This window comes from Dromaius novaehollandiae, chromosome 19 (genome assembly GCF_036370855.1).
Source record: "Dromaius novaehollandiae isolate bDroNov1 chromosome 19, bDroNov1.hap1, whole genome shotgun sequence".
NCBI lineage: Eukaryota > Metazoa > Chordata > Aves > Casuariiformes > Dromaiidae > Dromaius > Dromaius novaehollandiae.
Genome location: NC_088116.1, coordinates 6,418,503 through 6,434,718, shown reverse-complemented (window position 1 = coordinate 6,434,718; position 16,216 = coordinate 6,418,503). Strand labels below are relative to the sequence as shown.

Here is a 16,216-nt window from a genome sequence, read left to right as displayed (position 1 = left end):
TCCCGCGTGGGGGGCCCCGAGGGTAGATGGGGGGCACAGCCCGCGGTGGGCAGCGACCCCAAACCCGCGATCCCCCCCCATTCCCTGGCCGTGGGGGCAGCCCCGATGGGGGGGGGTCCCGGAGCCCCGACGGGGTGGGGGGTCCCGGGGCGGCGGGGAGCGGCGGCGGGGGATCCCCCGACGTGCGCGGCGGCTGCTGCCGAGGCGGCGGCGGGGGCAGAGCCGGGCCGAAGCGCGGCCCGTCCCGTCGGGGGCCGCCGCGCACCTGCGCGGGGGAGGAGCAGCGGCCCCGACGGGCGGCGGCGGCGCGCACCGGACGCCGCTAGATGGCGCCCCGCGAGCGGCACCGGCCCGCGGCGGCGGCGGCGGCGGGGCCCGGCGAGGGCGGCAGCGCGGGCGACGGGGCGCTCCGAGGTAGGTGCCGCCGGGGGAGCACCGGGGAGCGCCGGAACTCTGCAGCCCCGCCGGGGCGGCCCGCGGGGCTGCCCGGGCGGCGGGGGGACCCGTCGGGGCTGGGCTCGGGGCGGGGGGCGGCCTTGGCCCGGAGCCGGCGAGGGGCGTCGGGAGCCCCGAAGGGGCTCCCGGCGCCTCTCGCCGGGTCCGGGCGAAGGCCCCCCCCCGCAGGCGCCCGCTGCTCCGGTACCCCCGAGGGCGCGGCGGGGCCGGGCGGGAGGAGGCGCCCCCGCTCCTCCCGCGGCCGCCGGGGCGGAGGGGAAGGGGGGGCCCGGCCCGGCGGTGCCCCGCCCGGGGAGGGGAGGAGGAAACCTCCCGCCGTCCCTTTAACAGCCAGCGGCGCTGCGCGGAGTTCAGGCCGGGGTCAGGGGGAGTTCGCAGCCCGGGCTTCACCTCCGCGCTGGCGGCGCCGGGAGCCCCGAGGAGGAGCCGCCGCCGCCGCCGCCCGCTCCGAGGGGCGCACGGCCGGCCGGGACCGCGGCAGCGGCGGGGCATGGAGCGGCGGCGGCCGGCGGCGGCGGGCAGCGCCCGGCGGCGCCCCCGGGGCTGAGCCCGCTGCGCGGGGCCATGAGAGTCCACCGAGACCTCGGCTGGCTGGCGGAGGCCACCGGGCGCCCAGGTAACCGCCGGCTCCGCGCCCCCCCACCTTGCTTTGCCCCTCACCGCGCACCTGGGCGGGGGTCGGGGCCCGGCGCGGAGGCGGGGAGGGGAGGGGAGGTCCCGTGCCGTGCCGTCCCCCCGCGGCCGGCGGCGCTCACCTCGCCGGGGGGAGAGGAAACGGGGGCGGGGGGCGCCGGGGGCCCGGCCGGCCGCCTCCCCCCGGGACCGGGGCGCATAAGAGGCGGCGAGGCGCCGCGGGGAGCCGCAGCGGCGGGCGCGGCGCAGGTAGCGGCGGGCGCTGCGGCGGCTCCGGCGGGGCGGGCGGCCGGGCCGGGCCGGGCCCTCGGCGGCGCCGCGGCGGCAGGTGGGAGCGGGCCCCCGGCGCGGCCCCGGTGCGGCGGGGCCCGGGCGCGGCGCGGCGCTGGAAGCGGCGGCGAGTGATGTCACTTTCTCCAAATGCCTCCGGGGGTTTTAACCCCCTCCCCGCCCCCCCGGCCGGCGAGAAGCGAGCCCCGATATAAGCGGTGGCCCAGGCGAGGCGGCGCGCAGAGCGGCCGGGACGCGGTGGCGTGCGCTGCCGGCCCCTCGCCCGCTCCGCCGCCCGGCAGCGGCCCCCCAGGCGCGGGGCCGGCCGCGGCGCTCACCGGCCGTGTGTTGCAGGGCGGCGGGCGAGGAGCGCGATGCTGGACGCCATGGAGGTGCCGAGCCACTCGCGGCAGCTGCTGCTGCAGCTGAACACGCAGCGCACCAAGGGCTTCCTGTGCGACGTGATCATCGTGGTGCAGAACGCGCTCTTCCGCGCGCACAAGAACATCCTGGCGGCCAGCAGCGCCTACCTCAAGTCGCTGGTGGTGCACGACAACCTGCTCAACCTGGACCATGAGATGGTGAGCCCCGGCATCTTCCGCCTCATCCTGGACTTCATCTACACCGGCCGCCTGGCCGACTGCGAGCCGGGCGGCGAGCAGAGCCTGGGCGCCGTGCTGGCCGCCGCCAGCTACCTCCAGATCCCCGGCCTGGTGGCGCTCTGCAAGAAGAAGCTGAAGCGCAGCGGCAAGTACTGCCACTTGCGTGGGGGCTACGCGCCCTACAAGCTGGGCCGGGGGCTGCGGGCCGCCACGCCGGTCATCCAGGCCTGCTACTCGGGCACGCCGCGGCCCGTGGACCTGCCGCCCGTGGAGCCGGCGGCGCCGCTCAACACGCAGTGCGGCGAGCTCTACGCCTCGGCCTCGCAGGGCGCCCCGCTGCACCCGCACGGGCTGTGCCCGCCCGAGCGCCACTGCTCGCCGCCCTGCGGCCTCGACCTCTCCAAGAAGAGCCCCACCGGCCCCTCCGCCCAGCTCCTGCCCACCGACCGCCTGCTGCCCGGCGAGCCCCGCGAGCCCTCGCTGCCCCCGCGGCACGACAGCCCCCCGGTGAGCGCCGGCCTCCTGGCCGGCCACGCCGCCGCCTACAAGGACTCGCCGCCGGGCGGCGAGCCGGGGGGCCACCCGCACGCCGCCGACCCCTTCCGCAGCACGCCGCCCTGCGCCGAGCCCCCGCTGCCACGCGCCGACGGGCGCGAGCTCATGTACCGCTGGATGAAGCACGAGCCGCTGGGGCCCTACCTGGACGAGGGCGAGGCCGAGAAGGAGCTGGAGCGGGAGGAGAAAGCCGAGTCGCCGCCCGCGGCGCCGCAGCCCCGCTACCCCAGCGTGGAGAGCAACGACCTGGAGCCCGACAACAGCACCAGCGAGGACACGGGCAGCAGCGAGGGCCCCTCGCCCGGCGACGCGCTGGACCGCTACTGCAACCACCTGGGCTACGAGCCCGAGAGCCTGGGCGACAACCTCTACGTGTGCATCCCCTGCGGCAAGGGCTTCCCCAGCTCGGAGCAGCTCAACGCCCACGTGGAGGCCCACAACGAAGAGGAGCTGTATCACAAGGCGGCCGCGGAGCAGGCCGTGCCCTTCCTGGACAAGGGCGGCCCGGGGCTGGGCGACATCCTGCGGCCCTACCGCTGCTCGTCCTGCGACAAGTCCTACAAGGACCCGGCCACGCTGCGGCAGCACGAGAAGACGCACTGGCTCACGCGCCCTTACCCCTGCACCATCTGCGGCAAGAAGTTCACGCAGCGCGGCACCATGACGCGCCACATGCGCAGCCACCTGGGCCTCAAGCCCTTCGCCTGCGACGCCTGCGGCATGCGCTTCACGCGCCAGTACCGCCTCACCGAGCACATGCGCATCCACTCGGGCGAGAAGCCCTACGAGTGCCAGGTGTGCGGCGGCAAGTTCGCCCAGCAGCGCAACCTCATCAGCCACATGAAGATGCACGCCGCCGGCCCCGACGGCAAGGCCAAGCTGGACTTCCCCGACAGCGTCTACGCCATGGCCCGCCTCACCGCCGACCAGCTGGGGCTCAAGCAGGAGAAGGCGGCCGAGCTGCTCTCCCACACCTCGCACTTCCTCAGCGACCCCAAGGCCATGGAGAGCCTCTACCCGCTGGCCAAGTTCACGGCCGAGCACCTGGGGCTGAGCCAGGACAAGGCGGCCGAGGTGCTGGCGCAGGCCCCGCACCTGCACGCTGAGGCCGCCCGGACCATTGAGCGCTACTCGCCGCCCTAGCACCCGCCGGGGCCGGGCTCCCCGCGCCGCGGCCTCCCCGCGCGGGGGCCGGCGGCGGGAAGCCCCCGGCCCGGAGCCGGCCCCGGAGAACTCGCCGGCGGCGGAGGGGCCCGCGAGAGCCGCCCCGGAGCGGCGGGTCGCGCCGAGAGCCCCGGGGCGCGCCGGGCTCGCCTGGAAGCAGCTGATGGTTCAGGGACCGGCCTCTCGGCTCGGCCCCGCGGCGGCTCCCGGGACTGCGGCGGGGGCGAAGACGCAAGCTGTGACGCCAGGCCCGGGCCGGGCCCCGAGGCTTTGGAGGACATGAGCCCGCTCCTTAGCTCGGGGCCCGCCGCGCGTGGGGCTCGGCTCGGCCCGGCCCGGGGCGCCTGCCGCGACGGGACGTGGACTTGGCCGCCTCCAGCGCCGCGGGGCCGTGAGTAGTCCGCCCGCTGCCACCGCGCTGCCCCTCTTCCCGCCGGGAAAGCTGCAGCCGGCGAGCGAGCCAGGCCCCGGGGGCCGTGGGGCGGGTGGGAGGCGCGCGGGTCCAGGGCCAGACTGATGGAGGTGCGGGCAGGGGGACGGGGAAGTGCCGCCGGCCTCCTCGCTCCGCGCTGCCCTCCCGGCCCGAGCCCCGCGCGAGTCAGTGCTCCGGCTGGGCTGCCGCCACCGGCCCCGGCGCTGGGCCCCGGCGCCTTTGCCGCAGGGGGGGCAGGACCCGTCACAGACTGAGCCCCTGGGACCTGCCTCGAAATCAGGGATGCCCGGGGCCCCGCGGGGCCGAGGGAGCCGCCAGCCCGGGCCGGGCGGCTTCGCTGCGGGGCTGCCGGGACGCGGAGCAGCTCCCGCCGCCCCCCACCTCTTTCGCCAAAGATCCCCGTCCCCGGGGGGCTGCGGGCTGGGAGCGCACGACAAAGACAAAGCGGTCGGGTTTGTCAGCTACGCGGACGCGGGCGGCGGCGGCGCCGGGGCCGCGGGAAGGGGCGGCCGGAGCTGCCGGAGCAGAGGTGCGGGGCCCCCCGCCACCCCGGCCTCCTCTCCTGTGCCTTCTGCTCCGGGTGGGCAAAGCCCCCCACGTCCCATCCCGCGCTGTGACCCCGCTGCCCAGGGCTACTGTGAAGCTTCTCCCCTCCCCGCGTCCCCTCCTTTGCACACGAGGCCCCCGGGCAGCCACTGTCCCCGGCCTTGCGGCCACTGTGCCTTAGCCCCAGCCGGCCGCTCCTGCCCCGGGGCTGGGAACGGCTGGGGGCCGCCCGGGGAGGCCGTGGCGGCTGCACCCAAAGCACAGCCGGCAGCGCCCAGCGAGGCCGCCGGCCCGGGCTGCATCACGTCCCATTTGTACACGGGCTCCTCGCCCTTTTTTCTATAGTCGAAACCGAATGAGCAATAAAATGACATTAACGCACGTGGCCTCGCGTCCTTCTCTGGGGCCGTGCCCCGGCCTGGGGCGATGAGCATGGGGCTCAGCGGCCGGGCGCTGGGAGGGAAGGCGAGGGCTTCGCCTTAGGCCAAGCCTGGTTTGCCCCAAGCCGGTGTGGCTGGAGGCTCGAGGGGACGGCAGCGGCTGCGGGGACGTGTGCCCGCCGTCTTCCCTGGGTGATGGGAGCGCGGCCACGTCCCGCCTGCCGGCAGCCCCCCCGGTGCCCATCCCCGCCGCTCGCCCGCCAATGGCGAATGAAACAACACGGCAGCACAGACCAGTGTTTAATACTAAAAATTATTAAAACCATCGTAACAGGATAGTCCAAACCCAGCCTTCTCCCCAAGGAAAGGGCTCCCGGGGGAGGTGAGGGCAGCGGCCTGGCGCTGCCCCCAGGCACAGGGGTGCTGAGCCCCCAGGCCCCAGCCCTCCCCGGGGGGCTGCCGGGCTGTGCGGCACCCCAGCAGTGCAGGACCCGAGTCCGGCAGGGCCGTGCGGCCCTCGGAGCTGAGCGTGCCCCAGCCACCGGCCCGGCCTTGCCGCTCGTCCTCCCGCCCGCCGCGCGGCCTGGGGCAGCTCTGTGCCGCTTCGTTAGGACACGAACATTTCAAACGCAATCAGCTGTGAGGAGAAAGAAAAGTCCGCGCGCTGCTCGAGCGCAGCGCAGCTCTGTACACAGGTGGGGGCTGGCCCGGTCCCCGCGGCAGAGTCTTCGGCCGCTCGCGCTCGCTGCTTCCCGCGGGCCCGGGAGATGCTGGGCCGGCGCTGGTGCCCCACGCTGCTCGGGGCTCCCCAAGTCCCTGGCGATCCGGCTCTGCTCCTGCGCTCAGACCCTCCTCGGCCGGCAGCCGCCCCTGCGGCCAGGGCATCCGCGTGGTCCGGGCGAACGAGCGCAAACCCTCGCTCCTCTTGGGCGCGGCGCCGTGCAGCCCCGCTGCGGTGGCCGGTGCAGGGGAAGGGCTGCTCCATGCCCCACGGCCCGCTGGCTGTCGGAGCGGGCGTTGAGCGGCCCTGCGGAGCGTTGCAGGCCCTGCTGCCCCGCTTCGGCTCGCGCCGTGGGGCCGGGCAGCCGGCGAAGGCTTAAGCAGGGCTGACGCTGGGTTCCTGCTCGAACGCGCTCCAGCGCGGACCCCGGCCCCAAGCCGCCGACTCGGGAAAGGAAAACGCTGGTTTCAGCCCTGCTGCTTCCTCTGCCACTTTCCTGCGTCCCTCCCACGGCTGCTGCTCCCCGGCAGACACCGGGTGCTGCAGGGCTCCCAGGAAGGGCAACCCCCTCCCTGCCTCGGGACTGGTGCTTGCTGCAGCGCCAGGGGCTCTCGGTCTCTGGCTAACGCTCCCGCTTAGCTCCTGTTGCTGGAGTGCAACGGGGATTTGAAGGGGGGGGGGGGGGGGTTGCAAAAGCTCGGTGGTGGAGGCAATGTGGCAATGGGGGGGGGGATGCACTGCCCAGCCCCTGCGCTGCTCCTGCTGCCGGGTGACGCCGCACAACCGGGGCCGTGGCAGCAGTGGCCGCTCAGGGCTCCCTGCGCAGCGGGGGGGCAGCTGGGACACGCAGGCGGGCAGGTGGCGGTGGCAGCGCCTGGTCACCCTGCAGCCCTGCCCGGCCCCAGAGCCACGGGCACGAGCTGGTGCCCACGCACAGGAGGAGCCTGGGGACCTGCGAGACAGCCTGTCCCGGCACCCCAGGGACTCGGTGGCTCTTGTTGGCCTCGTGCCAAAGTCTTAGTAGGTTGAAAAGGTGCCTCGAGGGAGCAGAGTGGGACCAAGGGGTTGGGGGGGGGTAGAGGGAGGGGGCAGCTCATGCCTGGGGTGGGCAGCGGGGCAGAGCACAAGGGCGAGAGCAGCTGGGGGGGGGGGGGTTTGAAGCCTTCGTCCCGGTGCAGGCAGCACGCACACCTGAAAACTAACACCAACCGCAGCCTGAACTGAAACTCAACAGCAAACTCCGCACCAGGGAGAGGAGAAGAGCCCCCGCAAGCAGCCGGCAGTGTCTCCCTCGGTGGGACGTGAGGGGCCAGGTCGGTGGCCAGTAGCAGCCCCGCTCCGGTGGGCCGGGAGTAGGGTGGGGAAGGGGAGAGGAGCCTGGGTGCTGCCGGAGCCCGGTGAGACGAACAGGCTGGGGGAGGAGGGATGACGGGAGAGCAGAGCGCGCGGCCGGGCAGGAGGGAGCCCGACCTTGAAGTCCACAGCATCTCCGAGGGGCACAGGCAGTCCCGGGGCCCAGGGCTGCGCCAGCAGGGCTTCGCTCTCGGGGCTGAGCTAGAATAAGTGATCCCAAAGTCCGCACTGTCACGTCCCCGGTCCTAACAGACTGCAAACCCAAAGAGACACTGCCTCGTGCCTCGCGCTCTCTGCAACCAAGCAAACCAAGCAAAAGGCTGGCGATCTGGCGTGGGCTCAGCCAAAGCTTCCCTAGACAGCAGGGCTCTCCGGCTCTGCTCCAGCACCGCCCGAAGGATGGCGGGACCCTCAATGTCCCAGCCTCCGCGTGAACCATCCACAGCAATGACCTTCCCAGCTTGCCTGCCCCCGGGGGGGCCCTCCGCAGCACGGCCATTCTGGGGTGGGTTGAAGACGTGGCGTTTATTGTTCGTTGTGGGCTGGCAGGCGGTGGCGACGCGTGGCGAGGGCTGCCTCCGAAGCCGGTCTCCCACCGCAGCACGCTGCGTTACTCACTGAGGGGCTCTCCTCCCTGCTCGGCCCCCTCAGCCCTCCTGGGCCCACTTGAGGAAGGTGGGGATGTCCCGCACGGGCACGTTGCGGGTCAGCGCTTTGACTCGCAGGTTCCGGTCGTCCGTGAGCAAAACCACTTCCCTGAGCAACCGGATCGGATCATCTGGAACGAGAGCGAAACCGGAGTGACGCCGGGACCTGCCCTGCCCCCAGCCCTCGCGCCGGTAGCAGCCAGGCCGTGCCTTCTCCTAGCCCCTCGCTCTGGCTTGGCGAGCTGATTGGTAACCCCTGCCCGCGGCCTGCCCCTTGCACCTTCCCAGAGCCGGGAAGGCCAGGACGCAGAGCCAGGGCTCAGCGCTGCCCGCTGCCCGCGCCGGGGTGGTGCGCAGAGCGGCAGCCGGGGAACAGGAGGTGCCTTCGCCTGACCCAAGCCAGGAAGACGGCCTGCGACCCTGGCTCCAGCAGGAAGCTGGTGCTATTATTCTGGTGATCTCATTAGAAGATCTAAAACTAACCCTTATTTCGAGCAGCTTTTGGAGTAGCCACAGACACTGAGGCATTTCTGGCTTACGCTCAGACAGACAGAAAGAGCTGAAGCCTGAGAAGTCACTGAAGGGATCTTGCCCCCAGATGGATGAGCTGCCCCGCACGCAACGCGCCGGGCTGGGGATGTGGGAGCCACGCTTACGTGTATGTGAAGCAGGGGAAGCATATGGGGTATGTGTAAGCAGCTGGGTCCTGTGACCAGAGCACTGTTCCTATGAGCACAGGAAACACAGTGCCTCCGAGCCAGGACGGGAATGGAAAAAACAGAGTTTATGGGAGCCCAACATGGGCCCAGATTGGCTGCGCTGGGAGCAGCAGGCTGAGGGGAAGGGGAGGTTCACGAGGAGCACGGGCTAGGATCGCGGTGCCGGAGCTGAGGATGGAGGGGCGCGTGCTCCGGCTGGCCTGGGCCAAGGCAGGGGGTGTGCAGCCCGGCCGCGGGGAGCGGGGTGTCGGGGCGGCCGCGCGGGAGGGCAGGCCTGGGGCTGAGCGCTGCTGAAAGTAGGATTGGGAAGTTTTGTGCGGACACTTTAAGAAATGTGTAACAATAAACATCCTCTGCTCGGAGCTGGTGACGCGCCTCCTTGTTACAAACCAGAGGCTGTCAGCTTGTCAGGCCCCATTCGCCATAATCCACATGATTTCAAAATTCAGCATCATTTACACATAAACATTTGGTGACGGTTTCTCTGTGAATCTGACAAGTTAAGCTGCTAAGAATTCGCACTGACAAATGTGGGTTGATTTCTTGGGCAGCTGCTGATATAATTCCCATCCTGGCCGCCCTGGCAACGGCGCTGCGGTTGTCTGGTCCTAGCACGCCCTGCCAGATGCCAACGGGACATCAGGAGGCAAAAGGCACCAGCCCGGGAGGCACCACGGCCCGCGGGGAACAGGCCCCTTCCCACCGCCCGCAGCTGGCCCCGGGCCGCATCCCGCGTGCGACCTCTCCTGCTCCGCTGGGCACGGCACCGGCACGCGCGGCCCCGGCGGCAGGAGACGGGCTCTGCACAGGCAGGCGCTGGGCTTGTACCTGCTATTCGCGCTCTCAAGAGGAGGCGAGGAAACCAAGGTGGCCCAGACAACCGGTTTCCCAGGCTTAGTGCAAACTTTGGGCGTCAACTTCTCTTAAGGGCTGTCCTGGCCCTCTGTAACCTCTGCCATCGCCCCCTCCTTTCCGTAGGCCCTAGTCCATGGTTGCTGCATCCTGCTGCGCTCAGAAGAGCAGCGTGTAGGCAGAGAGGCCCCGTCCCACTCGCCACCCCAACAAAAGATGAGGTGGTGGACATGCACATGGGTAACATCACGGCTGATAAAGTCAAAAGCAAGCAGAGGCCTCGGCAGCCTAGCCACCATCAGGTTCGGTTGTAGCAAAAGAGCATTTTAAGGCAGGATTCGAGAGGCAGCAATGGCTCTGCAGACATTTGTAGGGGCTTCTCAGGCCGGGGCATCACAGGAAGCGCGGTGAGGTGCGCATTTGTAAATGTGATACCAGGGCAACAGCCTGGGGCCGATCGGAGGCAGGAGGTGACACCTGGGTGTTGAAAGCGGCAAAATGCGGGAGGGATTGGCTCAAAGGGCCATGAAAGAGAAACCGAGCCGCCTGTGGGATGCAACAGAGCAGGGACAAAGGGGACGTGAGGATGCCATACCTTTGTTAGAGGGCATGAAATCCTTGGCCTTGTCATTGCAATAGTGGAGGCAGCAGGACAGAATCAGGTCATCGTTGTTTCCCTGGAAGAAAAGGGCAACATTAGGCCTGGCAGGAAAAAAACCTGCACACTGCCCCCCCTAAATTTCTACATTGCTCTCTAAAAGCTCAGTCACAGCTCAGCAGAGAGCAGGGCTGCTCCAAGCCGTTAACGCACACAGCAGTGCTGCTCGGCCGCCTGCAAAAGGGCAGAGCTGCTCTCCGCTCAGAGCACGCAGAGCCCAGGGATGGGGGTGCTGGTTGCCCTCTGGGAGGCAGCGGAGAAGACCCCCACCCCAGCGCGCACACTGGCAGCCCTGCCTCCGCGTCCCCCACCCGGCTCCCTCCCCGCGGGGTCCTGCTGGGGCCGCGGCCCCCCCTTACCTGCTGGCCCGTGGTGTCTTCGCTGCGGAAGGAGATGGACTCCAGCTCGTTGCCTCGGCTGGTCAGAGCCCTCAGGCAGTTGTCACGGCTCTCAAATCGCTCCTCCAGGAACTCGATGGACTTCCTGGCTCTCTCCTGCACTTGGCGGGCATAGCCTGCGGCCCGGTGCTCCATCTCTGGGCCCTTGGCCAGGCCATCCAGCTCGTTTATCACTTGAAACAGGAAGAGGAGGTACAGTTACTACGCGACAAGGTGCTCTCGTGACCTGCTGCTGAAGTGTATGAGTTGCCAAGGCCTCGGGGCCGGGGCACTGGGAGCTGGCTCAGGAAATCTGGGTTCAGCTGCCGCAGTGTCCCCGTGCTCCTGGACTTGGCTGCTGGTCTGGAAAAGCTTTGCAGCCTTTCCACCTCTGCGTGTCACCTGGCTCGGCTCGCGGAGCGCAGGGCGTCCCTCTCCCGTGGCGTGCAGGGCACGCTCGCGCGGGGCGCTGCGCTCTTCCAAACGCCACGTCCTACCCCACGGTCCCCACCGGCTCCTCCTGCATCACGACCGAGGCACCTCCACGCGTGACCGAAGGAGGACGAAAACCATGGCCTCCTGCCACCCTGCTCCCCTGGGTGCCTGACCACAGTGACGGCTGGCAGCAGTGCACCTCCCGGCCTGTGCTGGGCTGCCCGGCTCCGTTTCCTCCTCTCGACTCACTGGACTCGCTTTCAGCGCAGAAAGCTGCTGCCCTCCTGTAACAGGGCTGCACGTGTGGATAAGGTCCCACTCGGGAGCAGGCAGTTCTCACTCTCGCTTTGCTTCCCACGCGAGTCCTAGCCCTATTTTTGCACCTGAAGCTGCTGTCCCAAGCTCCCTGCAGGGACGACTGGCGCAGGGAAGACACTCCAACACCTCGCCCATCTGGGGCTGCTGCAGGGCTTGCACATCTGTCCTGACACATGCTGCTCAAGACGAACTTGAGCCTGAGCTCAGGCGGATTCCCAGCCCATTTGGCTTAACTGGAGACTGTCAAATCCTACAGCCTCCTGTACTGCTGCCAAGCAGCGGGGACACCAGCCTCTCTGCCCCCACGAGCTGTGCAGTGGCCCGAGAGACACCAGAGCTCCGGGAGGAACCCACCCCACCGCGCTGGGTCTGCTGCAAGAGCTGCTCTGTTGCACGGCGAGCGCTCGTGTGCGAGCAAGATGCTGCCCAGGTGGGCAGCTGCGCACACAGCCGTGTCCCCAGATGTGCACACACGCATCCTCGCCTGCGTCCGTGCCCGGGGCTGGGCGCGAGAGCGCTGGTGTGCACGTGTGTGCGAGGGAGCCTCTGTGCGCACAGTGTGTGTTTTAGCCATGGCTTCATTTCTGAAGACTGTTTCCGAGCTTGGAGCCAAGTCCTGAGTTCAAGTGGGAACTATGCATTCCTTGGGGGTTCGGGGAGAGAGCTCGGGGTCTGAGGCCTCTCCCCAGTGCTGTGAATCACTGCCCGGGGAGCCTGCGTGATCGCTCTGTTCCATGGTGAGACTGGCACTCACTGTCTGGGTATTCAAATTAAAGCTGCATGGAGCTGCCTTGCGCTTCGCTCTCAGCCGACTCTTCTTGCTACTGCTTTCAGCGACCTGGTGCTGCCATTTCCACACAATGCACGGCTGGGCGAGGGGTGGGGGGAGCCGTGCAAGAACGGAACATCAAACAGGAAAAGCTGGTATTCCCTCCCGAAATCCGCCTTCCTGCTTCCAAGCTAAACAGGCTTCAAAGGGGAGGCTTGTTTGTGCTTCTGCACCAGGCCTGGCTTCTCCATGGCGGGGTCAGCCTCAAGGAGCACGGAGCAGGTTAAAGAGCAAGAGAAACAAACCGAATGCGAAGCTGCATGCTTAACCCCTTGCTGCATCCCCAGGAAGAGCGCGACGAGGGCCCCGTGCCGGGGGACGGGCACGGCCATGGCTGTCCAGCGTCTAGCGATGGGGCATGGCACCGAGGCCTCTGCCCCCAGCGGTCACCGGCCCCTGGCTTACGCCAGCGGACAAGTTCCTCCTACCCACGCTTGGTTCTCATCTTCGATGGCCTCCCTGGGGCACGAGGGGGAATTCAACTAACAGCCTGCCCAGACAGAGAGTGTTCAGCTCCAGGGCAAAGCAGGGGAGGCTCCTGGCAGGCTGCGGGAGGTGAGGCACGCTGTCCCCCAGCGCGGGGATGGGGCTGTGCGGGGAGGTGGCAGGGCAGGAGAAGACGGCAGCTCTCAGTGCCGTCGCTGCGGCTCCTCCTGCGCAACCCGCCTGAGCCGGGGCACGACAGGCCCATCCTCATACTGCAGGTTCAGGGACGGTAACAGGGTTTTCAGCTCTCCTGCAGCAACCGCTCCTGGCTGGGCTTCGGCTCAGCAAGCCTCACGCAAACCACGTGAGAGCACCGGGGAGGCAGCGCTACGGCTCCAGGGAAGATGCCAGCACTTGCAGGTGTTGACACGCTTCCCGCAGCCCCCTGGGCTCTGCGAGCTCTGCCGGGCTCACGGCTTCCTTCCCTTCCCTTTCGCACAAAGCTCGGGCGCTGCGGAGCACCCGACTGCTCCGCGCTGAGCTGGGCAGGCAACTGGCCTGCTCCCCACCGACGGGGCCGTCCCCAAGCCCAGCAGTCCCGCGGGGAAAGGCAGCAGCGGGGCGTTTGCTCTGGGGCAGGCAGAGCTTTCTGCCGGGCGCCGGCAGCCGCGAAGGAAGCCCCGCAGCGGTGCGGAGGGCAGACACCCCTGCGTGCCGCGGGCCAGGAGAGCAGCACGGGTGTACACCTCGCTGCCTGGACGCCGGAGATGCCCACGGGGCCCCCGGCCTCCGGGGCTGAGCCGGGACGGGAGAGCGCGGGCTCCGCGGCGCCTGGCCACACGCCTGCCCTGGCCGCTGCTGCCCGCCGGGACCCTGTGCAGGGCAGGCTGGCACCGGGCTCGCCCGGCCCCCGCGCGACACTGGCCGCAGCAGCGTTACCTCGAGCCCAGAGAGCAATCAAACAATCAGAGCAAAGGCATCTGCCCAAAGCCTCCCGCCACCCTGGGAGACCACCCAGCAGCACAGCCGTTATCTGCCAGGGTGAGTGTTTACCAATAACGGGAACCAGCTTGCTGTTTTACTGCGAGCTTTATAAGGATAAAAAGAAGGGCTGGGCTTGAGCAGCTTGGAGACGCTGGGACACAGGCCGGCCATTTGCTCGGGCTGCCTAAGCCCTAGCTCAGCTGGGATAAGCTATCTGCTTTGATTGTTTAACAATTCCTCCTCCTTGCTCCCTCCAAAATTCCCTCCAAATCCCGTTTAACACCCGCCGGCCTCTCACAGCCCCTGGCACCCCCAAACGCAGCACAGGGAGAGGAGCCCGCTTCGTGCCACGGGCAGGAAGGGAGAAGCACGGCACAGGCCGGGGGCCGCTGCCGCTGCTGGAGGAAGGCGCAGCTCCGTCGAGCACAAGCAAGCGGCTCATGCCCAGGCCCAGCTCAGCCGCCAGCTCGGCACGGCAGACGCCACCCCACCTCTGCTGCCAGCCAGCCGCGGCGCGAGCCGGCCGGCTCCGGACCACACAGGCGCTGGGGGCTCGCGGGGCCGGGGAGAGGAGGCCCCAGCACGGCGGGACGGCCCGTGCCGGGGGGAGAGGGGAGCCCGCACCTCCGCCAGCCCCACTCACCGATCAGGGGCACCACCAGGATGAACTTCCTGCACTCCAGGAGCGTCGCCAAGCTGCTGAGGTGGTCGATGAAGCCATTGGTGTCCGGGACCAGGAAGACGGGTCTGATCTCCAGCTCCATCTGCCTCACTTGACTCTGATCTTTCAGCACGGCCTGAAGGAGAAGGACAGAGGATGAGCAAGTAGGACAGCGGCCCCAGGAACTGCGGTTGCCAGGTGGTTGCCAGGCCTGATCTGCACCAGTGCCACTGGCCCTCCCCTAACGCAAAACAGGGATGAGAAGAGAAATGGGGGATGGAAGAGGGAGGCTGTGGGACTCCAGAGGGCAACGGCTCCAGGTGACAAGCTCCCCAGCGAAAACAAAGCAGTTTGGGACATGAGTCCTGCCAAAAGCATCCTAACACAGACCCCTGAGCAGGCGGCAGGCGGAGAGGTCTGTGGGGAGGGGATGCTCGGCTGCAAGTCGCTCGCTGCCACACCGGGTCTCGCACATGCCGTGCCTTTTCCGACTGCATCCAGCTGGGAAGCCAGGTGGATTCCAGGCCTGGAAACCCAAAGCACTGTCCTTGACTGAGCCCTACGCACCCACAGGAGGCCAGAGGGCCTCACACACATGGGGAGGGTCTGCTGGGCTTTTCCAGCAACCCTCCAGGGCTGTACCCAGCCCTTCAGCTAACGCTTGCTGCCAAAAAGAGACCCAGGAGCTCACGTATTACTTTAGATGCTATCGAAGGACTTGGGCTCTTTAGTAAGTCAGAGGCTTAAAAAACTCAGGATGCTATTCTAGTGCTTCCTCTACTTAAAAATAGCTTCCCTGGACTTGCTGCTGTTTGTTGCCTCTAATAGGAACTGCTCACCCATGGAGCACGGCGGCACCGCTATGGAGCGCGTCCGCCATGCAAAGCCTTGCGACACCGGGCTCGTGCCCGCACAAAGCGCCCCAGGGCCGGCGGGGGAAGCCCAGCTCAGCCTTTCTGCCAGCCCCACGCTGCCCAACGCGCCGGGAGGTTCCCCCTGGCCCTGGTGAGGTCCGAACCCTCCTGCCATCTTGCCAAAGCCTCGAAGGCACCCTGAAACGATGAGCTGCACCGGCCAGCAGCGGCCATGGAAATAAGTGGGTTTTAATCCATTTCCAAGTGTTGCCATCTGGCTTTAAATCAAGCCGTCCTGACGGTGCCACCTCCCACAAGGGTCTCCAGACAAGTCAGCAGCCATAACCTCCACCGCGTGCCTCGCACCCTCCTCCTGGCAGTGCCGCTCCTCGGCCACTGCTCCACCGACGCGGCCATGCCCATTCCCCCGCGCGGGGCTGGCGCAGGGGCGATGCTCCTCGAGTGCCGGAGCTCTGCTAGCCTCGACCTGCCGCGGAGAAGGGCCAACGCGGAGAGCCAAAGCGTGGCAGCACGTTGTCCCCACGCAGCCGCCGAGTGAAACGGCTCTGACCTTGCAGGAAGAGTGAGCAAAACGGCAGGTCCCAGCGGAGAGCAGCCTCTGATGGGCAAAGCCGGTCCTACGTGAGCGAGGAGAGCCCGGCTACGCCCCAGCGCGGCTCCTCGACGCCTGGGCTCCCGCCAGCCCGCGCCGGCGGCCTCGTGAGCGGGACCATCACCTACCCGCACGCCCCCGGCCGCGGGGACTGCAGGTGACGGCGGGGGCCGCGCTCCGGGCGCGAACCCGGGGCGGGTCCCTCGTGCGTGGCATTTGCCCTGGCGGCGTTCGCCGGCCGTACCCGGCCGATTCCTGGCAGCTGCGAGCGACGCCTGTGCCGGCCGTCACGTCCCATTCCGCTCCCCGGGCCGCCCGGTGAGAGAAGGACACAGGATGCGCCGGGAGTGAAAGAGCGAGGTCGGCGGGGAGCGTGCCAAGTCCCCTCGCACAGCTCCGGGCCGCTCGGGGAGCCAGAGGGAAACTCGCCTTTGCAGAGTTCAGAGGCCGGCAGCGAGATTTATTTTTGTTTGTGTGAGTAAAAGGCTGCAGAAGCCTCTGGCCAAGGGGTTCGGGGGGGAGGGGAGTGGCCTGTGATTCATGCGGACTCGCGCTGGCCCCGCGCCAGGGACGAAAGGGAGCCCATGTGCGGGCCGGGAGGCGAGCGCCGCGTTAACCCTTCGGCCGGTGCTGGGGCCTGCGAGCGGCCCCGCGGCGTGCGAGGAGGGGCCGCCGGTCTCCAGGCCTGCCTCCGCGCCGGGGGCACGGTGCTGCGCCGGGGAGCGACCCG

General features: G+C 68.9%; 2 protein-coding genes across 5 annotated transcripts in view; one reads left to right on the top strand and one right to left on the bottom strand.

The window, feature by feature from the left end:
* The first annotated feature begins 315 nt into the window (after nt 1-315).
* Nucleotides 316-5,040, top strand: HIC1 (HIC ZBTB transcriptional repressor 1). 2 transcript variants are annotated; one of them, XM_064523296.1, is made up of 2 exons: nt 316-414; nt 1,714-5,040. In XM_064523296.1, exons 1-2 carry the CDS (start codon nt 327-329, stop codon nt 3,657-3,659), a joined length of 2,034 nt encoding a protein of 677 aa, XP_064379366.1. In that variant the 5' UTR covers nt 316-326; the 3' UTR covers nt 3,660-5,040. The 2 variants fall into 2 exon arrangements, with proteins under 2 accessions (XP_064379366.1, XP_064379367.1); XM_064523297.1 differs by lacking the exon at nt 316-414 and adding an exon at nt 737-1,072.
* A 285-nt stretch (nt 5,041-5,325) lies between these two features.
* SMG6 (SMG6 nonsense mediated mRNA decay factor) overlaps nt 5,326-16,216 on the bottom strand; it is a 116,648-nt gene continuing 105,757 nt past the window's right edge. For all 3 annotated transcript variants that reach the window (XM_064523294.1, XM_064523295.1, XM_026105635.2), the window contains exons 16-19: nt 14,002-14,155; nt 10,349-10,560; nt 9,927-10,008; nt 5,326-7,891 (exon numbers count right to left, since the gene is read on the bottom strand). In XM_064523294.1, coding sequence (XP_064379364.1) covers nt 7,761-7,891; nt 9,927-10,008; nt 10,349-10,560; nt 14,002-14,155 — 579 coding nt within the window. In that variant the 3' untranslated portion in view covers nt 5,326-7,760. The remainder of the gene's footprint in view (nt 7,892-9,926; nt 10,009-10,348; nt 10,561-14,001; nt 14,156-16,216) is intronic.

Excerpts from the sequence above, each read along its gene's own strand:
- HIC1 (XM_064523296.1), top strand. The coding sequence starts at position 327 with ATGGCGCCCCGCGAGCGGCACCGGCCCGCGGCGGCGGCGGCGGCGGGG. Across the intron at positions 415-1,713 it reads GGGCGACGGGGCGCTCCGAG|GGCGGCGGGCGAGGAGCGCG; the intron begins GTAGGTGCCGCC and ends CGTGTGTTGCAG.